Source organism: Dromaius novaehollandiae, chromosome 33 (assembly GCF_036370855.1).
Source record: "Dromaius novaehollandiae isolate bDroNov1 chromosome 33, bDroNov1.hap1, whole genome shotgun sequence".
Taxonomy (NCBI): domain Eukaryota; kingdom Metazoa; phylum Chordata; class Aves; order Casuariiformes; family Dromaiidae; genus Dromaius; species Dromaius novaehollandiae.
In genome coordinates this window covers 1,501,757-1,523,375 of record NC_088127.1, presented here as the reverse complement: position 1 = coordinate 1,523,375, position 21,619 = coordinate 1,501,757, and the positions used below count along the sequence as shown (strand labels likewise).

General features: G+C 64.5%; 1 protein-coding gene across 3 annotated transcripts; it reads right to left on the bottom strand.

The window, feature by feature from the left end:
* Nucleotides 1–14: 14 nt before the first annotated feature.
* Nucleotides 15–20,469, bottom strand: DNMT1 (DNA methyltransferase 1). Of its 3 annotated transcripts, none has more exons than XM_064499264.1 (34): nucleotides 20,272–20,469; nucleotides 16,377–16,419; nucleotides 15,502–15,609; nucleotides 15,112–15,382; nucleotides 14,215–14,287; nucleotides 13,819–13,903; nucleotides 13,622–13,662; nucleotides 12,831–12,882; nucleotides 12,368–12,451; nucleotides 12,168–12,277; nucleotides 11,938–12,056; nucleotides 11,506–11,598; nucleotides 10,195–10,346; nucleotides 9,592–9,779; nucleotides 8,771–8,960; nucleotides 8,436–8,533; nucleotides 8,108–8,255; nucleotides 7,789–7,904; nucleotides 7,339–7,540; nucleotides 7,097–7,233; nucleotides 6,505–6,678; nucleotides 5,624–5,845; nucleotides 4,754–4,946; nucleotides 4,128–4,218; nucleotides 3,345–3,479; nucleotides 2,851–3,133; nucleotides 2,604–2,745; nucleotides 2,164–2,330; nucleotides 1,884–2,061; nucleotides 1,300–1,495; nucleotides 1,050–1,213; nucleotides 817–933; nucleotides 646–736; nucleotides 15–339 (listed from the first exon to the last, which is right to left on the bottom strand). In XM_064499264.1, the coding sequence occupies exons 1-34, from the start codon at nucleotides 20,415–20,417 to the stop codon at nucleotides 302–304; spliced, it is 4,647 nt and encodes a 1,548-aa protein (XP_064355334.1). In that variant the 5' UTR covers nucleotides 20,418–20,469; the 3' UTR covers nucleotides 15–301. The 3 variants fall into 3 exon arrangements, with proteins under 3 accessions (XP_064355334.1, XP_064355335.1, XP_064355336.1); XM_064499265.1 differs by having other exon boundaries at nucleotides 7,097–7,230; nucleotides 20,272–20,468; XM_064499266.1 differs by lacking the exon at nucleotides 20,272–20,469 and adding an exon at nucleotides 17,460–17,699.
* Nucleotides 20,470–21,619: the final 1,150 nt, after the last annotated feature.

Below are 21,619 nucleotides of genomic sequence, written 5' to 3'. Positions count from 1 at the left end.
CGCGGGGAGAGCGGTTATAATTTATAGGAGAGATTTATTTGAAGAAATATTACAACATATAAAAACTACATAAAGTATTAATTCCCACTTGTACAAAGCGGCCGATTATTTTCAATACAATGCGTCATAAAAACGCCCCCCCCACCCCCCACGATCCCCCCCCCGGCCGCCACGGCAGCACGGGGCGACAGGCCCGGGCCGGACCCCAAAGCAAAACCCAAAATGAAAACAAAAGGGGGGGGGGTCAAAATAAATCAGTGCATGTTTGGGAGTCCCGGAGCAGAGACGGGAGCAGCGGGCGCTAGTCGGCGGTTTCCATCTTCTCCGGGCTGCTGGTCTCTGTGGGGAGAGTGGGGGGTGAAGGGGCCGCCGGAGGGGGGGGACCGCGCCAGTAGCCCCCATCCCGCGCATCCCCCACCGCGGGGCCGGGGGCTCCCAAACGTCCCTGCCGGGCAGGGGGAAGGGGTTGGGAAGGGGCTGCTCCCGCCGTGGGAAGCGGAGAGGGCAGGGCCAGCAGCCCCCAGCGCTGCCCCATGGGGAGGGGGGGGCCGCGGGAGAGGGTAGGGCCAGCAGCCCCCCAGCGCTGCCCCCCTGGGATGGGGGGCTGCCCCTGGAGCCTGGCGCGGGGATTTGCCCTCGACCTACCCATGGTGTCTTCTTTCAGCTTTGCCAACACACACGACTTGATCTCCAGGCCGATGGCTTTGGCTAGAGGAGGAGGCACTGCGTTCCCGACCTGCTGACAGAGGGAGGGTCACGCCGGGGAAGGGGGCTGCGCTCCGGCAGGGGGGTCGCGCAGGGACGGGCTCCGCTCACCTGTCTGTGCTTGTCGAGGATGTTCCCGAAGAGGCGGTAGGTGTCAGGGAAGCCCTGGGACCTGGCGCACTCCCTCACGCTCACCACCCGGTGCTGCTCCGGGTGCAGCACCCGGCCCTGGGACAGCGAGAGGGGGGGCGGATGAGCAGGGGCCGGTGCTGGGGGGGATCCCCAATTCGGGGGCGCGCGGGGCCCGTCGAGGCCACCGGCACAGGGGCCGGCCGCGCACCCACCTGCTTGCCCATGGGCTCCGGGTTGGTGACGGTGGTGCTGAAGAAGCCGTCCCACTCCAGGCGCCCGTAGAGCCCGGCCCAGTGGTTGTGCCGGTTCCCGGTGTGGGGCAGGCACCAGGGGATAAGCGTGTTGAACTGCCGGTCGGCGGGGTCGCAGGGCTTGCCTGGGGAAGACGGGCGAGGTGAGGGGTGGGCGCCGCAGGCGCCGTGGGCGCCACGACCGCCGGGCCGCAGAGGGGCCAGTGCCTACCTTCCGCGCACGAGCACACCCCCCGCAGCGCCCCGGAGCTGCTGCGGCCGTTCTTCTTCTCGTGGTGCGTGTACCGCAGCTTCCGCGTGGTCGTGCCGTCCGACAGCCGCACCTCGATGTTGGGCAGGTCTCGCCAGTCGGAGCCGGGGGCCAGGGGGATGTGCCTCATCCGCGCTGCGACCAGGGCGCTCATGTCCTGCGGACGCCAAGCCCCGCGTTACCGCCCGGGACCGTGCCGCGGGGCGAAGGCAGCAGAGGGGCGCAGCTCAGCCTAGGAGGGGGACTGCAGCCCTGTTCCCACCTCTGGGAAAGGCTGCGGGAAAGGCACAGATCCCTGCACTGCTGCAGGCCTCGTCTTCCCTCCCAGAGTGGAAAGGAGTCTCCGGGTACGTGCACAGGGAGCACTTTGGGACACACGGCCTCTCTCGCTCCCCCTTTGCACAGCGTTGCCCACGCAACATCCCTGACCTAACCTCAGACCCGCACCCGGGCACGGCCTCCCCCTGCCCTGCTCGCCGCCCACAGCTGGTGGATGCTCGCGCAGCACGAAAGCGGCATCGCCGGCCCCCCGCAGAGCCCCGCACCTTGCAGATATGGTCCCTGAGGATGGGCTGATACTGCGAGCCCCGGATCTGCCTCTGGAACCAGGACTGGGGCTCCCCGTTGTAGGAGATCTCCAGGGCAGAGGCTCCGTTCCTGACCTCCGGTAGGTCGGACATGGTGTCCCGCACCGTGATGGTTCGGAAGGGGCCGGAGTATGTCCTGGGAGGGAGGAGCAAGCGATGAGAGTGGGCCCCGCCCGAGACCCGCAGCGCTCGTCCTGCCCCATGAACGCCCCCGCCCCGCGCTGTTTCAGAGACTCACCGGGTGATATTGCTAACGAACTTCTTGTCGTCCACCACGACGCTCAGCTGGCAGGCACGGGGCGCGAACACGTGCAGCGGCTCAGGGAACATAGGCAGCTTCTCACCGGGGGCCGCAGCAAGAACAATGGCTCTCCGCCGCGTCTGGGCCACGCCGTATTGACCAGCCTGGGAACAAAAGGACACTCCTGAGGGGACAGCAACGAGGCCCAGTGGGTCCCCATCCAACCAGGGCCCTGAAAGGGCTGCAAGTGTCCCCTCCACCGGAGCAAGGGAAGAAGAAACACGAAGAGTTTGAGCAGTAACACAGCAGACTGCTCCTTTGGAGGTTGTAGTTCATCGCAGAGCCAGGCTAGAGGAGAGTTAACTGCCTCAACCTGCTGTTAAAGGAAGGGCCCTGCGCGCACGGTCTCTGCCACGATCCAGCCGCGACCACCCTACCTGCAGGACCCCGAAGGTGCACTGATAACCCATGCGGACAAGGCATCGCAAGGTGAGCTTCAGCACCATGGAGCGCTTGAAGGACACAAAGTTCCTCACATTCTCCAGCAAAAAGAACCGTGGCCTGTAGTAGTCACAGTAACTGCAAGGAGAGAAAGGGACACGTGAGCAGAGAGACAGAGCAACATTCGACGCCTGGGTTCTTCACAAGCCACCGACCCGCAAGCTCCTCACTGCTGCCTCTCACCTGAGAAAGGAGACCACCAGGGAGTTCTTGAACTTGGAGTAGGTGCGGGAGTTGAAGCGGTTCATGCCGCTGAAGCCCTGGCACGGGGGACCACCACACAGCATCTCCACATCCCCCTTCTGCGGCAGCTTCTGCCCCAGCGAGTTGGTCTTCTCACCAGACATGACCAGCTTCAGCAGGACGTTGCAGTCCTCCGTGAACACTGTCGTGCCGGGATTGTTCAGCCGGAAGGCCTGGGCAGCTGGCTCCCACATCTCGATGGCCCAGAGCGTTTCTGACACACCTGGGGAGGGAGGCAAAGCAAAGGTCTTGCGCTTGTGCAGCAAGGATTTCCTCACACCACCTGATCCAGCTCGCGCTCCACCCCAAACGCGGTGCCCAGCAAAAGGGAACGAGACACCAAGCAGGAGCTCGGCATGAGAAGCTAGCACTGATTCCCGTCTCCCCGTGGGCTCTGGTCATCTCCCAGCTGCCGTCCCAGCTCTGCGGCTCACCTGCCTGGTGGAAGCCCTCAGACAGCCCTCCGCAGCCAGAGAACACATCTAAGGTTCGCAGCTTGGGCAGCTTCAGGTCAGCTGGCTCCTGCTCACTCTGCTCGCAGGTCACAGACGATTTCCCTTTGCCTTTGCCTGCAAACAGAGCCCAGATCACATCAAAAGGCAAAGTCATTTCCTCCTCTTAGTGCTTACAAGGCAAATTCTTCTCCCCTCCTCCGCAGCAGTTAAAACACCAGCTTAAAGCACCTTTCTATCCATAACTGTTTCACTGCCATTGCCAGAATACGCCCTTGCATTTGGAAGGGAAGTTCCTCATCTTTCCCAGTGCAATTCCTTTCCATCCAATGGCCCTGAGCCACAGACCACTTCTGTGGGCAAGGCTGGAGCTGTGGTGACTCACGGAGCAGCTCTCCGTATCGGCAATGCTCCCCTGTGGTAACAGGGTACGAAGCCCTGCGCCGTGGAGCGACCAGCCCTGCCGAAGGGCGGCCAGTAGGTAAAAGGCTTCAAGATCTCTGAGGGCACCACAGAACAGGGACAGCGCAAAGCACAAGGGACCCTACGTCGTCACTGCAAGGTTTATTTCAGAGAGATTAGGCCTCACATGGCTTTCTCTTAGAAATAAAGCTGCAGACCACATAGCTGCATCCTGTGAGAACATCAGAGCAGGAGAAGTACACAGAAACATCTGGTTAGCGGGAGGTCTTATCTCTACTCCACAGCAAGTAACGGCAGACACAAACTGGTTCACTGACTCGAGACCTCCCCAGCCAGAATTACCTTTCCCTTTCCCTTTCCCCTTCCCTTTATTCCCAGAGCTCCGTGCGTGGTTTGGAGGATCTTCAAAGCTCTTGGTTTTTGCGTTGTAAGCCTGGGAAAAGAAAGAGATTGGGACACCTTACCACAAAGAGCTCAGAAACAACACAGACATTGCCAATACCCCATCTGAACTGTGAAAACTCAGGGAACAACACAGGAGCAGTGCTGGGGCGCGCAGAGGGTGCACATGGTCTCCCTGCATGGCCTCAGGGCGGTCTGCACTGCACAAGGTGCCAGAGAGGCCACTTGAGGTCTGAATATGGCCCTTCACCTCCGCAGAGAGCAACCGCTCCAGGGACTGACAACAAACTCCTGGTAGCTTTTAATCTGAAGTATCCTTTCTATCTGAGACTTAGTCCCCCAAAAGACTGCCAAGTTCTGCCTGCAGCCTTAGACGCTCGTTTCAGCGAGGGCACCGCTGCAGAGGAGAGCCCTGGCCTTGCGTCGAACACCCCAATGCAGCGCTGCAGGATTTCCATGGCGCACACGCAGAGCTCGATACCCCTGCTCAGGCGCAGTCCCCTGGACTTGGCACGCCTGGGGACACAGCCACGCCTGCCGGCTTCTGGCTCCCGCAGGACCCTCACCTCCAAGAAGTAGAAGCGGTCGAGCCCGCTGGCAGAATAGTCCTGGATGCTTTCCGTCAGGTCCTCCCCATACACCACGGTGCAGCGGCCCTGCACGGCCCGGAAGTCAACCGTTGTCTCCTCATCGCTCCAGTACAGGAGGTTGATGTCGGCGTGGTAACTGGCTTTCATGGACTTGTGCGTGTTCTCGGGCCTGCAGGGAAAGAACACCCTGGCTCAGGGAAAATGTGCCAGGAAAGCTCCTTGCCCTGACTCGGCCCAGGCTCCAACGCTCATTCCACTGCACAGCTCTGTCTCCCCAGCAAGGAGGGTTTATTTCCTCCTCCGGCACATGTTTACTACCGTCGCCTGGGCAGAGCACCAAAGGAAGGACTTGTTCCATACCAAAGGGAGCTTTCTGGGTTTTCTTGGGGGAGAGGAGGGAATTGGCACTGAAGTTGGTAAACAAATTTAAAGGCAAAAAAAATCTTAAGCAAGTAGAGCTGTTACGCTCAAAGTGTGCCCGGTTTAAGCGTCTACGTTCCTCTCCTGCTGCCAAGGCTCTTTGCACACAACTCCCCATGGCATGTGGAGATGACTAAGAGCCTGCAAATATTTGGGTAAATACCTGCACCCTGGGATGGCACTGGCGATGCTGCTCAGCACCAGGTCTGATCGCTGACTGGCAGAGAAAGCCCACTCAAGCAGCTGCACTAACCGAACAGAAATGCTTGAGGTACCTGTCCCAGGAGCATCCTTGTGTTGGAGGCCCAGAGCTCCTCCCAGCCCCGAGGAGCCAGGAAGCAAGGCGAGCCCCTTCCTCACTGCAGCTCGCTCCGCACCCGTGCAGCGCAGAGCAGCTCCCGACAGCGCGGCCCCAGCGCCGCTCACCTGTAGAACTTGTAGATGCGTAGCTTGATGTCGGCCTCGTTGGGCTTGCCGTTGCTGCGGATGTGGCAGAAGATCTCTTTGATGCGGCCCACGCGGTACGGGTCAGGGGCATCCAGGTTGCTGCCCTTGATGTACTCCGAATACTTGCGGTAGTGCTCCGGGTGCAGCTCCTCATCCACTGCCTCCTTCTTGGGGCGCTTGGCTGGGCTGGCAGGCTTCATACTGGGGAGCAGGGGAGCAGGTGAGGGAAGGAGGCTGGGATGCCTCTTTCCCCCAGGACACGGCAGCCCAGGGCATCCTCCTCCCCAACCCCGCCTGCTTCAACCTGGTCACCTCTCCGCGTCGCAGGGCGGCGGTGAGGATGGCCAAGACACCCACCCCACAGCGCACTGACGTTTTACAGCCAGACTGTCGCAGCCCCACGCATGTGCAGCTGCACAGACTGCAATAACACATGGGTGCAAACCAAGATACCTGCAGGTTGCTACCCCCAACCCTCTTCCCAAAGGGAGCTTTGCCCTGACTCTTCCCACAACTATAGGCAGCAAGAAGGGTCTTGTTCGATCTTTCATCTACTCGCAGCCAGTCTCTTTCTTTGGAAGGAAAAAAATACACAGGGATTTCAGTTTATCAGCCAAAATACAGTGGTTCAGCAGTTGGGATTGCCTTAGCAAAGAAAAGTTTCGCAATTTGATGTCTGCTGGTGAAACCAGTGATAAAGGCACCTTTATTTCCAACCTGAGCTTTTTTAAGTGGGAGTAATGGGTGCTTAGTTCACAGGCAGGATTCATACTGCCCAGGGACTGCTATATCCTCTCCTACCTAAATGCTGGACAGAACAGTGTCCTTACAAGTGCTTACAGCCCCCTGCAAGCACCAACCTGAAGGAAAAGGCTTCCGGCAGGAGGTAGACACCGTCTCCTACCCTGTACTGCACTCCATTCTTGGTTGCCATCGCGTAGAACATCTTTCCATCCCCCTCCTCCAGGGGCTCGGCCACTTTGGGTATCTCCTTTTGCCTCACCTCGTCCAGACGCGTGCAGCTCATGCAGAACCTGCGGGAGAAGGACAGCAGAGCGCCGTGACGGGAACCCGGGGAGGCTGAGAGGTGCAGCCCGGAGCCGAGAGGTGCCAGCTGCGGCAGAGCAGCTCCAGCAACGGGACGGCAGCTCCCCCTCGCCCCAGCAGTCCGGAGCGGTCAGGGCTGCCTTCCGCACACCGAGCGGCAGTTAAAACAGGTCCCTCAGCTGGCTGGGTCGAGGGAAAGGATACTGGCTGGCTCTGCCTTCAGCTCTGTGCTTGTGGAAGCATCGCAACAAGCATGTTCTCCTCCTTCAAAGTCCGTCGCCTGCCAGCCAGGAGGCAAGCAATCATGCCACTACTGAGCAGCAAGCTGCAGCTAAATTTAGTCCTGAGTGTGGCTGGAAAGCTCCTCCGCGATGCCCTGCAAGCTGCTTTCCCACACGCACTCACTTATATTTGTTGTCTTCTGTGGGCTGGGTTTTTGGAGGAGACTCGAACCGAGCGTACTCCTGGTCGTACCACATCTGGTAAAAGTAGGTTCTCCCATCGTCTTCCACCATCTTGATCTCCATATCCAGCCCGCCCTGCTGAGAGAGACACTTTCACAGGGCCCGGCACCGCTGGGTCTCTCCCGGCGGCTGACGTGCTCTTAGCGGCCGCAGCCAGCCGGGGTTTGCAGGGCTGTCACCCACCTGCATGGACCAGTTCTCTGAAGGCGCCTTGTAGATAACTTTGACTTTGCCGTGGATGTAGGACAGCTGCATGTCCTCACACTCATCCACCAGAAAGAGCTCCAGGGGGTCAGAGGTGGCTCCCAGGACGGTGTCTGAGCCAGGGCAGAACCAGTGGGCGTGGAACATCTGGCCGCTGCTGTCCTCCCACATGGCAGTCACCCTGGGAGGGAAAGGAGCCCGGATTATGGGGCACCAAGAAAGGGCTGCAGAAGAGCAGGCGTGTTGCTCTGAGCCTTGCCAGAGCTGGGCAGACCTTAGACAGCAGCACGGCTTGGTGGGGAGAGCAATCAGCATTCCCTGCTCCACCCCCGCTCTGCTGAGCAGCCCTGGCAGGTCGTGTCAGCTGTCCCCGCGCAAACCCACCCCACCGCGAGCAGAGACCTGGCTTTTCAGCCCCACAGCACCAACCTGGCGAGGTAGAGGGGCTTGGTGGGATCGTCGGGGCTGACGGAGACACAGTCCCCCACCTCCAGAGTCTCCAAGTCGATGCACACCTTCTGGTAGTAGTCCTTCTTCCCATCGCTCTGCAGAGACACGGGACAGTCGGAGAGTTCTGTTAAAGCCCTGTGACAGTGAGCAACACAGCCGCGTGCCTCCGCCTGGAAGTGACCAACGCAGTCCCCTTCGCAGCCCGACCACACGCCCCGGCTCTGTCAGCCGCAGCGGGAGGGAAGCAGGGCTCCCCTTTCCCGCTGGGTCAGCTGCACGCACGCCTGCCCAGCCTCACCTTGATGGGTTCCCCCACCCAGGAAATGCGGCTCTTGTTCTGCTTCTTCTTCCTGCCCTGCAGCATCTTCTTGGGCGACGGCATCTCAGGGATGTTGTCATCCACTTCTTCATCCTCATCAGCTTCTCGGACAGCCAGGTTGGGGCACCTAGGGACACGGTGACCGTCATTGCAGAAGGGCTTTGTGCAGGGACCAGCCCAGACGGGGCACCGGCAAGGCCAGGTTGAGCCCCCCCATCCCTCTCTCCTGAGCGAGGGACTTCCACGGAGGCCTGGGCCAGCCGAGACCCTGCTGCCCGCCCCTCCGGGCTGCCCCAGGGCGACGTACCTCCTCTGCAAACAGGCCTGCTTACTCCGTCCACTCCCCCCGAACTTCACCATGTTCTGGCAGGCCTTGCACTTCCCACACTCGGGCTGCTGACAGACCTGCAGCAGGGAGAGAGGGCAGGGTGAGCACGGGAGATGCAGCACAGATGCCCCAGGCAGGAGGGACAGGGACCCAGGGGAGCTTGGTGCCCTCAGGAACTGATCCTCTATCCTGAGGGACACAGCATCGGGGTGAACCCGCCGTGGAGCAACCCCAGCAGGGGCTGGGATGTTTGGGGTGGAGCACGGGCAGCAGATCAGGTCACTGCGGCTGGCCTGGTGCAAGGCTGCAGTTACCTCACAGACGCCACAGCGCCGGCGCTTCGTAGCATTCTCTTTATCGTCCTCCTTCTCATCCTTCTCGATCTGCTCAGAGAAGAAGGTGTCGAAGATGAGGTACACCAGCTTGGTGGTAGTGGCCTTGGTGGGGCCTCTGTCCTTGTCTATTTTGGTGGGATGCCGGATGGCCTGCCGCCTCGCAGCTCGTCTGCAACCAAGGACGGGATGGTGAGAGGGGAGCCTGCGCCGCACACCACCGACAGCTCACAGCCCCCACCACGCAATCCCCGATAGCTCAACAGTCCGTGATCCAGGGGAAAAGATCCCCAGGGAACAGAGCTCACCACGGGGTGCCTGACAGTAAAGGACTACGGCAGGGTTCTGCAACGGGCTCTCCATGCTGGTGGAAACCAGTTCCACTCCGGGGAGCGGAACCCAGGCACAAGCTGCGACTTGCACAGGGTCCCCGAGAGACGCTGCAGCAGCACAAAGAGCAAGGCCAGTCGCCAGGGTCCCAACCCCTCCTCTAGCGGGCAGATGACCTTCCCTCCCTCGGGGCAGCAGTGGGCAAAGGGTTTTCCACGGTGCCAGTTTCAGGAGAACTTCTGCCCAAAACTCTCAGTGTTCCTTGTGCTATGAAAGCATCCAGTCCAAATCCTCAAGTCATCCCAGCTAGTAACAAGCAAAACAGTTATCCTGAAATGATCCTACGTGCAAAGCAGCTAGGCGGATGGAAACTAACCTGCTGAGCATCTCCTGGGAGGCTGCAAGGCCAAAGACAGCAGAAAGCCCGAGAGATAGAGGCTGCGCCCAGAAAGGCCGGGGGACACAGGGCTTACCTCTTCCCCAGGGTGACTCCAGCCAGCTTGATCAAGTCTCTCATGCAGGGAGTGATGAGGACGGGTGGCTCGTCGCTGTCCCCAGCTTCGTCGTAACTTTCTACTTGCTCCACCACAAACTGGGCATGCCGCAGGAGCGAGTCCTCCGTGAAGCGGTTGAAGTTCAGCCCTGCGGGAGGCACGGTGGTCTGCAAGGACAGGCGGGTTAGGGAAAGGGCGGCAGCGCAACACCCCTACACTGCACAGCGTTCCCCCGGCCACCGCAGGTGAGGAAGAGCTGCAAAGGCTGGTTCTGGGGAGACAGAGCCTCCTCCGAGGCTGGAACCCATCTCTGTGTGGGAGGAACAGCAGCGGTTCCCCAGGCTTTCCCTTGCGCCGGCTTTGTCTCCCACACAAACAGCGGCCACCAAGCAACACCGGAGCACAGGTGATTTCCCTGTGCATACTCGGTGCAGCCAGCTGTCCCCGAGACCGGTCGCTCACGGCACAACCACCTGCCAGGAGGCCACACCAACTCACTGCATGTCACCAGGTAACGGGGGCTGCTCTGGAGAGGACCTCGTGGCTGTCGAGCAAAGGCACACGCTGCCGCCAGCCGCTCACCTCAATCTTGTTCAGCAGATCCTCGTAGCTGACGTCACGGTTGTTCTGCAGGAACTCGACGACAATTTTGCTCATGTAGATCTTCTCTTGCATGAGTGCAAAGATGGGCGCGTACTCCTCGCTGGGCTCCATCAGGATGTAATCCGCAAAGGCTGCAGCAAAGAGAGGGTGCAGCAGCTGGTAAACACTGGGGGAAGTTAGCAGTAAAGGCTGAGCTAGGACCGCAGCGGTACGGGTTCTCGAGGGAGGCTAGCCTGTCCGGACTGTCACAAGGGACGGCACCAGGATACGATCTAAGTGCACAGGGAAGCCCAGAAGCAGCTCTACCACTAGCCAGAGCCAACATTCACCCAGCTATCAACACCAAAGCAGCAGGGCAGGAACTTGAGGTGGGGCACAGACTAGCATTCACACTACCCATGGACTAGTCTTTTATTCTTGGTGTGCTGTTACCTAATTAGAAACCAAAGACAATCCAGGGTTTTTCTGTCACTACAAACTCCATTTGCTGATGCACAGGAGAGTTAAGTCCTCTGACTTCACCTTTGCTTTGAACAGAACAGGTTATTGGAAGGGTTATGTTCCTTGCAGAAATGGCGAAGGGAAAAGCTTTTAAACCCCCCAAACCTCTGCTTCTTCTCCCAACTCAACTAGAGAGAGCAGGACACCGAGAAAAAGCCAGCTGGGACATTGAAAGTCAAGAGCAGACTGGGGCTGGGCATTTTTCCAAAACTTTTCTCAACACAAACACTTCTAGAAAGCCCAAGGAGTGGAGCAACAGATCGCTGCAACAGAGATCAAGAGCAAACAGAAAGCTCTTTCCGAGAGTGACCCTGACCAGCCCGCACATTGCGCCGACAGCGTCCCGCGGAGGAGGACCTGGAGGACAGGTCCTGTCTGGGAAGGGAGGCTGCGCACGTGCTGCAGGGAGACAACACGTCAAGCCACCTTGCTCGTCCCAGTTCTCGCAGCCCGATCGTCCCTCCCCGCAGGAGGGGCACACATCGCGAGCCTCGGGTCTTGCGCAGGGGACCGTTCACAGCTGTGAATGGACTGAGCTTGGCAGGAGGTTTTATGCAAGCTTAGCATAAACCGAATTGCTGCTGACTGAGCTAAATAAACCCAAACCAGAGCATCGGCACAGTCTTCCACCTCCGTTTCAGGCCACATGCTTGAAGGTGCAAGTTCACCGTAGCAGCAACATCCACGAACCCACACGAAGCTTCTCCAACAGTCAGACGGGCAGCACGGACGCTTGACCCAACGCACCGGTGCTCTCCGAGCCAAACCTCCCGCCCCCTGCGCACCCACCTGTGGTGAAGCCGATCAAGGCCTTCTCCCCTCCATCAAAACCCGTGATCCACCAGGCATTTATGGGTCCCAGCTTCTTGGCTCTCACACCACCTGAAGGGGAGAAGACACAGATTTCAGTCCTTGGTGCAGAGGTCTTGCTGCCCCACACCCAGGTGACAAACAGCAGCACAAAACACTGCTCAGTCAGAACTAACTCCATTTCGCCCGCAGCATCGAGCCAAGAGTTCAGGGGAAACTGCGACAGCCCAGCAGTCTGATGCTGCTACGTTTCAGCTCAGAACCAGTGTCCCCACGTGCCTTGCAGGCACAGGCAGAGCAGTGCCCGTTACCCGCTCCTTGCTGCCGGAATCTATCCTAGAGCACAGGCTGACGAGAGCAGGGGAGCACATGCCACCCACAGCCCTCGAGGCTCCTCTGAGCCAGACTCACCGTCCAGACACGGGTTGTCATCGTATATCGGTTTCACGGCACCGCTGAAATACAGCTCTATATTCCTTTCTATCAGGCCAGTGTCAAATGGGCACAAGTGACCTCGTTTGTCATAGACACTGTTGGGAAGAAAAACAGGGAGAAAAGTTTGTAGCTTGTGCACTGCACCACGGGATTTAAGAATAAAGCTGATTTTCCCAGCCAGTTTCCCTGGACACAAGAAATCTTACCTAAAAGAGGTGACTTTATGCTGCGGCAAGTCCTCATAGCTTTCGAACCCATCTTCATTAGCATCAAAGAGAGATAAGCGCTCATCTGTCAGCATTTCTGGCTCCTCCAGCTAAGTGAGAGATAAAGGTGCATTTAAAGAGCGCTCCCGTTAGTGTGACAGCATCCCCAGACCCAAAAGAGGGAGCAGCAAGTCACTTACAGCATCATCAGGATCCCCCTGGAAGAATTTGAGGTCAGGGTCATCGAGGTACTGTCTGCAGTCGACGCACTTGGGAGGGGTGGTCTGCAAGATGCAGAGGACAGCATGAGCTTCTCTCTCGACACACTTTGACCCATGGCGCAAAGCTCCTTCCCCATTAAGCAGCCCTACGCTTTAGCCCAGTCCTCCTTTCCAAAGCGTCCAGGCAGCCAAACAGTGGCTGATGCCCTCATTTCATGGTGGCATTCTCTGCTCCACTGCCAAGGGAGGTCAGCTCCTGCCCTGGCCCAGCTCATGCGGGCTGTGCTACTCTCTAGCTTGCCTCAGCCTCTGTTTTTTGGAAGCTGTGTGTGCCAGTAAGGGCATTATCTTTCCCTTAGTGAAGCCTAGCCACTGCTTGGAACAGCTGAAAAAATAAGTAAGTGCCAGAAGTGCTGAGACACGGACAGAAAAAGCAACTTACTTTAGCAGGTGTTGTAGTTTTAACCTGAGTAATTTCATCTTTTATCTCAGACCTGGGTGCAAGAACATATAAAGAGAAGAAATAAAGATACAGAGCAGCATAACCTCCCAGGTGCCCCCTAAAGCTGATGTGGCCAGGAGGATAGAGCCGGCTGCGAGCCTCGCAGCAGTGCGGAGGGCCCTGGAGTCCCTCCTCACCTGGCGTGGAGGTCTCTGCGCTCTGCCCACTCCCCCCATGCTGCTGACCCCCTGGAAGAGGCTAGAGCAGGGACACTGCCTGGGGTGCTTGGATCTACGCTACAGCCTCGCGGGAGGGCTGGGAGCAGACATTTGTTTAGTCCAGTGGCACATCTGGACAAGCCAACTTTTAATGACACTCAAACGCTTCAGTCGCTTGGGCCAGAGCCAAAACGCAACAGAGAAACCTGACAACGCAAAGAAGTTCGGTCCAAACGGGAGCCAGGCGCCAGCGGACCTGGGCTGTGGAGCTCAGGGGCATCTTTTACCTTCGGCAACAGAACAACTAACTGCAAGTGCAAAGCAGAAGGATCTCTGAACCAGTGCATCGTCCCAGGTGCTTCCTCACCAAAACATCTTCCTCCTGGGAACTAAACTGCCCCGATTTACACAGCGCTGCCTCCCTCCCGCACTAACATGCCAATGCAGACAGAAACGTTCATTGCCACTGAGTCCTTCACCGCTGTCTTCTGCTGTGGGCAAACACAGGCACCAACATGCACCGGCCCAAACACCCCCTCAGAAAATACATGTACGTACAACTCTCCTTCTTACCCTTCTTTGGTTTCAATTTTAATCCTTTTCTCATCTTGTTCCTTGAGGGAGGAAAGAAAGAAAAGGCCTAAGAGGAGGACAGTGCCTGTGGCTGGAGCGCACAACGCCCTCCAGAATAACACACACGACCACAGCTTGGTGGTGGCCCAGAGAGATGGCCAGCCAAGACCTCATCCACGAACAGCTCCGGTACACACCTCTTCCAGCTCCTCTTCCTCCTTCTCCATGCTTTTCTCTTGCTTCACTTCCCCATTCACCTCATCTGACTTCCGTTTGTTGGATCTGCCAGTTTTAAACACAAAGACTCAACTCTTGGGTCCAACACCAGGAGCAAAGAGCTTTCCAAGGGGGCAACAGGCCGGACTTCCAGGCGGGCTCCCCGACACCGCTCTGCAGCCCAGAGCGGGGCTCCTCTGGACGCTGCCCAGCTGGCCCTCGGGGCCGCTCCTCCCGGGTAACCGCAGACCCGCAGGTTTTGGGAGCGACCCATCGACCCCGAAGGCTCAGCACAGCAGGTGGAGGGAGAAGAGGGCCAAGGCCCCACAAGGACGTGGCAGGGGAGGTGCAGGTCCCGGCTCTGCGACCGTACTGACCCTTTGGAAAACATGGCCAGGATGGATGGCTGCCGGCCGGAGCTCCGAGTGACCCGCGAACTGGCAGGAGACTCTGTCAGAAAAAGAGCAAGAACCGTGTTAGCGGCAGAGACTCACTGCCCTCCACCTCCAGGAAACCCCCTCCAGCAACGCCCCACGGCCCGGCTCTCAGCCACGAGCCAGGCGGCCGGGGCGGCAGCAGGTGAGCAACACCCTCCCTCGTGCCCCCATCTCCCGGGGCAAGTCGCGGAGGCCCCAAAACTCCTCCGCGGGGCTCTGCTTTCCGCACCAGCAGCCCCTCCGCATCCCCAGGAACCCCCGCGCTCCTGCGTCGTATCTAACTGCAGAGGGTTGTTTCTGCACACCCAGCTGCTGCTTTCTAAGTGTGTTCGGGGAGGCGACAGAACCAGAGCAGGGAGGTTAGAAAAGTGAAGGTTACACGTGTGTGGAGCCCCTCGCACGAGGGAGCTGCGCGGCACGCTCCGCTACAGCCCGCGGCCGCTCGAGGAATTCCTCCTCGGCCTCCCGATGCCTGTGCACCAGGTGTCCTTAAAAGCAAGCGCGTACCGACGCCAGCCTCGTGCGCAGCTGGGGGAGCGCACGGCCGCCGGTCACCTTGGAGCCGGGGGGCCCCGAACGGCCCCAGCCCCGCGGCTCCCGGCCCGGGAGAGCTGCGCTTGCCGGCCCTCGGGGCAGCCCTTCCCCGGCCGGCTGGGAACCTGGCGCGGGGGCAGCCAAGGTCTCTCCGCAGGGGCGCTGGGAGAGGGAAGGCAGCTGGGACGGGGGGTTTGGGCTGCGCAGGCTCCCAGGGTCCCTCCCAGCCCCACGGCCCCCAACCGCAGGGAGAGGAGGCTCCCAGCGCAGCAGCGCGTTCAGGCCCACACGGTGCCCAGTTACTTTTGCTCTCCCCGTTGGATCTGCTCCTCCTGGCCTTGCGCGGCCGCGGCGTGGGCGCTGACGAAGAGGAGGAGGACGAGGCTGCCGCTTCCTCCATCTCCATCGCGCTGTCCTCCTCCCCATCTGGCCCTGCCCGCTCCGAGTCCTCATCGCTCCCATAGGCGCCGTTCTTGGAGCAGCCGTTGGACGCCTGGAGCAGCGGCGCGGCGTCTCCGTTCTCCGCCGAGAGCTCCCTGTGGAGCAGGGCTTTCACCTTGGCCAGGTACCTCTCCTGGGCCGGCGGGGAGAGAAGGGCATCGGTTAACCCCAGGGCAGCCGGTGCCGGCCGGGGCACCGAGAGCGACCCGCCGGCAGGCCGGACACGGGGCCGCTCCGCGCGCGGGGCCTCACCTCCGACAGCTCCTCGCGCCGGAGCTTGGTCTCGAGGTCGATCAGCTGGTTCTGCACGTCTGCTTGCAGGAAGCCATGGATGAGGCTCAGCTTCTCCCGGACGCACTCCTGCGGGGACGGAGGGCGGCGTCGGGCGGGCGAGGGGGCGCCGGCGGCCGGGTCCCCCCGCGGGGCTCGTGCGGTGGTGGCAGTGGCACTGCGGGCTGCCGGGCCGAGCCGCCCGCCGCTCCTAACCCCGGCGCCGCTCACCGGGAGCTCCCGAGCCCGCGTGCGGCATGACATGATGGCGGTTTCCATGACAACCGACAGCACCGACATGGGATTAGGGCCTGGGGTCCGGGCGGCTGGGGAGGAGGGCCAGCGAGGGAGAGGGGCGCTCGCTCCACGCGCCCGCGGCCCCGGCCTGCCCTGCCCTGCCCTGCCCTGCCCGGGGGTGGCGGGGCCGTCTCCTCCGCCAGGCCGGGCCCCCGGCCGACGGCTCCCTCGTCCCGAAAGCAACCGCCGGGCCAAGAGCAACGCGCGAGTAACGGCCTTCCGAGCACTCCCTTCCATGCCACACCGATGAATCACAGTCCCGCGGCAGGCGCTTAGCGCAGTCACGTCCGCTCCGAGCGCCGGGGAGACGGCTCGGAAATCCCGCCGGGTTCCGCCAGAGCCGCTCCGCCACCCGGGCGGGAGACGCGGGCAGGCCGGGCGGCCGGGAGAGCCCCGCGACGGGGGAGCTCCTGGGCACAGCCGCGCTGGACAGCAGCACCGGAGCACCGGCCGAGCACGCAGCACCGAAAGCCCCGGGAGATGCGGCTCCAGCTCCGGATGGTCCCCGAGAACAGGCACGAGCAGGGGACGGACGGACGGGCTGCGCCGGAGGCGCTTACCTTCTCGCTCAGGCTGTCTTCATCCCGCTCCAGATCTTGCAGGCTGCAAGAGAAGAGAGTCGGAGGTCAGAGCACCCTCCCTGGGCGACGAGGCGACGGACCTCGGCTCCGCGGGGAGGGAGCCCCGCAGGAACGACGGGCAGGAACACCCGGAGCACGCGGAGAGGCAGCGGGAGTGCGCGGGACGCGGGCCCCCAGCCACCCCGACGGCTCCCGACGCGCCGCCCCGCACGCCAGCCCCACGGACGGGCTGCAAACGCAAAGCGCCGCCCAACTCCCCCATCCCCAAAGGACCCCGGGCCCCAGCGCCCAGCCAACCTGCCGCTCCGGGGACGCGCAGGCAGGGCCCGACGGGGACACAGGGCTCCGCGGAAGGACGGAGCCGCGGGGAACGAGGCGCCAGGCGCCGGAGAGACAACAGAAACCGCCCGGCGCGAGCGGCCACGTGTCGTCGCCCCGGCTCGGCCGCCGCGCCGCTCCGGCCTGCTGCAGCCACGGGGCCGGCGCGCCTCCCCGGCCAGGCTCGCGGCGGCACAAAGGCGCTGCCGCGGCGCGGAGGTGGCAGAGGGCGGCCGGCGCCGCCCCGAACCGGGGGCACCGGGAGGAAAGCCGTCCCCGCCGCCGCTCCCCCCGAGCCGTCGCTTCCAGGCGAGGAGCCCGAGCAAAAGCAGAGCCCGCCGAGCGACTGCCGCCGGCCGCGGGGGACAACGGGTCGGGCCCGCCAGCTCGTGGACTCGGCCCCCGCCAGCGCCTCCCGCGCGGCCGCCGAGCCGGGGCCCCCGTGCCGGGCGGACGCGGCGGCTGCCGGCCCCGAGCCGGGCACCCCGCGCGCGCGACTCGCCTCCGGCCTCCCGCCCCCGGCGGCGGCGGCGTTTCCCTCTGCTCCCGCGTGCGATCCAACGCCCCGCGGACGCGCTTTGCTTTGGGCTGCCCGCCCGCGGCACGGCGCCGTTCTCGGAGCAGCGGAAAGCCGGCAGCTGCGGGGGCCGCGCGGGGGGGCCGAGCCCACCCCGGAGCCGCCGCCGCAGAGCCGCCCGGCCGCCCCGGCGCGGGACGCCGGCCGATCTCGTCCCGGCGCGGCACCTGGGGTCGAGGGAGGCCATGCCGCCGGGGAGGCGGCGTCCGCTCCGGCGGGGAGGCGTCGCGGGGGGCCCGGCGCCGGCCCCGCTCCCGGCGGGGCGGCGGGCAGGGAAGGTCGGAGCGCGCCAAGGCTGTGCCGCGCGGCGGCGGCGGGAGCCCGACCGGAAGAGCCGCCAGCCGTCGCCGGAGGCCGGCCGGCCGCACCTGGGCCGCTCGGCGCGTCCCCGCGGCGGCGGCCGAGCGGGAGTGGGGGCAGACGGCGAGCGCGGCCCCCCCGCCCCGCCGGCCCGGGGACGCCGGGAGCCGGGCGGGAGGGACAATAGCCGCCGGGGAGCGCGGCCCGAGCGGCGCGGGAAGCGCCAGCCCCTCCGGGCACCCGCCGACGCTCCCCGCGGCGCCCGGGGGCCCCGGCCAGGCCCCCGGCATGCCGGCGCCGGCACGCTGCTCACGCCGGCTCTTTCCGGAGCGGGACGGGACGCGCAGGCGCGGTTTTCCCGCACAAAACCCCGCCGGGGGGCACGTTCCCGTGGCCCTGTCCTGGGGGAAGGAAAGTTTCCCGGAGCGCCCCGCTTCCGCCCCCGGCCCCTCTCGTCGCCCGGCCCCCCGGCAGAAATAACGACAGGAATTTCCGTGCCGGCTTCTCCCGCCCAGACAAAGGCGAGGGCCGGGGCGGCCCAGGGCTCTCCCGGCCGGAAAGGGGCCGGGTGCCCCCGGCCGGGCGCACCTTCGCTTCCTGCCCCGAACGCGGCGCCGAGACAAAGCCGCCGGGGCGAGCCGGGGCGCCCCAGGGCCACGTGGGGCAGCGCCCGCCCGGCCCCGCCACCTGCCGCGACGGGGACCGGGACCAGGACCGGGACCGGGACGGGGATGGGGACCAGGCCGCCCGCCGTCGCGTGGGGACAGGGATGGGGCCGTGCAATGGCGGGGCTCCGCGCCCCCGGGTGTGGGGCAGTGCTGGGGGGTCGGGGTGCGTGGGGGGCTGTGCAGTATCGAGGGGGCCAGGGCAACGCGAGGGGGGGTCAGGGCAGTGCTGGGGGCAGCACAATGGGTGGAGGGCGTCAGTGCAATGCACGGGGGTGTCAATGCAGTGCTGGCGGCAGTGTGATGTACGTGGGGTGTCAGTGCAGCGCTGGGGGGTAGCGCGATGCATGGGGGGTGTCAGAGCAGTGCTGGGGGCAGTGCGCTGCGTTGGGGGTGTCAGTAGAATGCATTGGGGGCGTCAGAGCAGCGCTGGGGGCAGCGCGATGCATTGGGGGTGTCAGAGCAGTGCTGGGGGCAGTGCGCTGCGTTGGGGGGGGCAGTGCAACGCATTGGAGGTGTCAGCGCAGCGCTGTGCACTGCCGGGCACCAATGAAGTGTACAGCAGCAGGATGCAACTTTTGGGGGTCAGTGCCGCACGTGGGGCAGCGGTGCGGTGCTGGGGGTCAGGACATAGCAGGGGGTGTCAGCGCGGTGCATGGGGGTCAGTGCAGCACGAGGGGCTGGCGCGCTGCGTGGAGGGGCCGGTGCAGCGCCGGGGCTCGGTGCACTAACTGGGGCGCGACCACTGCGCGGGGCGTCGGCGCAGCGCCAAGGCTGGGTGCACTGCGCGGGGCGTCAGCGCGGGGCGGAAGGGTGCGGTGCACTGCACGGGGGCGTCACTGCGGCGTCAGGGCTTGGTGCACTAGACGGGGTGTCAGTGCGGTGCATGGGGGTGTCGGTGCAGCGCTGGGGCTCGGTGCAATGCACGGGGTGTCAGTGCGGCAACAGGGCTCGGTGCACTGCACGGGGTGTCAGTGTGGTGCAGGGGGGTGTCAGTGCGGTGCTGGGGCTCGATGCACTAAATGGGGTGTCAGTGCACTGCACGGGAGTGTCAGTGCAGCAGTGGGGCTGGGTGCACCGCACGGGGTGTCAGTGCAATGCATGGGGCTCGGTGCACTGCACGGGGGTGTCAGTGCGGTGCACGGCGGTGTCAGCACGGTGCACGGGGCTCGGTGCGCTGCACGGGGGTGTCAGTGCAATGCACGGGGCTCGGTGCGCTGCACGGGGGTGTCAGTGCGGTGCACGGCGGTGTCAGCACAGTGCACGGGGCTCGGTGCGCTGCACGGGGGTGTCAGTGCAATGCACGGGGCTCGGTGCGCTGCACGGGGGTGTCAGTGCGGTGCACGGGGCTCGGTGCGCTGCACGGGGGTGTCAGTGCGGTGCACGGGGGTGTCAGTGCAATGCACGGGGCTCGGTGCGCTGCACAGGGGTGTCAGCACGGTGCACGGGGGTCGGTGCGCTGCACGGGGGTGTCAGTGCGCTGCACGGGGGTGTCAGTGCAATGCACGGGGCTCGGTGCGCTGCACGGGGGTGTCAGCGCGGTGCACGGGGGTGTCAGCGCGGTGCACGGGGCTCGGTGCGCTGCACGGGGGTGTCAGTGCAATGCACGGGGGTCGATGCACTGCACGGGGGTGTCAGTGCACTGCACAGGAGTGTCAGCACGGTGCACGGGGGTCGGTGCGCTGCATGGGGGTGTCAGCGCGGTGCACGGGGGTGTCAGCGCGGTGCACGGGGCTCGGTGCGCTGCACGGGGGTGTCAGCGCGGTGCACGGGGGTGTCAGCGCGGCAGGGCGCTGTACGGCGGTTGTCAGCGCGGCGCGGGGGCTCGGGCCGCGCACGGGGCGCCGGTGCCGCGCACGGGGCTCGGGGGGCCGGTGCAGCGCGGCGCGGGGGCCCGCGCGGTGCAGCCGGGGCCTGCGGCGGCGGCGGCGGCGGGGCGCGGGCGGCGGCGGCGGGGCCGGGCGGGGCCGGGTGGCGGCGGCGGCGGCGGGGCCGGGCGGCGGCGGGCACTCACCGTCGGCGCAGCTCGGCGGGCAGCGGGGCGGGCGGCAGCGGGGCGGCCCGGGCCGGCATCGGGGACGGCGGCGGGAGCGGCGGCGCCGGGAGGCGATTTCGCGCGGAAACCAGCGCCGGGGGCGGGGCGGCGGCGGGCGAGACCATCGCGGGGCGGGCGGGGGGCCCGCCGGCCCGGGCGGGACCATTCGCGGCGAGGGGGGCCGCCGGCCCGGGCGGGACCATTCACCGGGGGGGGCACCGGCCCGGGAGGGACCATTCACGGCGGGGGGGCCCCCCACCGGCCAGGGCGAGACCATTCCCCGGGGGGGGATAACGGCGGCGGGCGAGACCATTCACGGGGGGGAAAGAACAGCGGCGGGCGAGACCATTCACGGGGGGGGCAATGGAGGGTGGACGAGACCATTCAGGGTGGGCGAAGCCATTCACGGGGGGGGAGGGCGGACGAGACCATTCCCGGGGGGGCGTGGGCGGGACCACTCCCGGGGGAACGGCCGGGATGCTGTGGCGGGGAGGAGGGGAGACGGGCCCAGAGGGGGGGCCGGGCCTGGGGAGGGGGGGGGGGTCGGCGGGGGGACGGGACCATCGGCGGGGGGGGCGGGCGAGCCCATGGCCGGCGGCGCAGCCGCGGCTCGGCGGGCAGCCCCGGGGCGGTACCTTTGCGGCGGGGCCGGTGCGGGGAGACGCGTCCCGGGAGGGCCGGGCCCGGCGGGCGACGGGGCCGCCTCAGGGGGGCGGGCGGCGCCACTGCGCGCGCGGGCGGGGGGGGCGGGCGCTACCACCGCGCGGGGGCGGCACCGCTGCGCGGGCGGGGGGCGGGCTGTACCACTCCCCGGGCAGGGCGGGGGGGTGGGCGGTACCATTGTCCCGCTTCGCAGGGCCCGCGGGCGATCCCATGTCTTCCCGGGGAGGGGGGGCTGGGATGGACCACGGCGGCTGTCGGGGGGGTCCGCGCGTAGCAGCCCCCCAGCAGCGGAGACTGGAGGTCAGGGGCCGGAGGGCAACTACATCTTGGGTGGGGGGGGATGTACCATCCTCGCGGGGGGGGCACAGCCCGGTGCAGCCCCGGGGCTGCTCTACACCGGCCCCCGGGGTCAGGCCCGGCCGTGGGGCGCCGGAGCCCCCCAGGGTCGTCCGGGACCTGCAGCCCTGGGACCCCCGGTGCCCCCGGTGCCCCCCAGCCCCTGCACCGCCCGGGCCAAGGGGCCTGGTGCCACGTACATGGGCGTGCCACGGGCACGGCACACGCACACACGTGTGCACACACAAACACGCACATGGGCAGATGTGCATGCACTCGCACACGTGCATGCACACGTGTGCACATACAAACACGCACATGGGCAGAA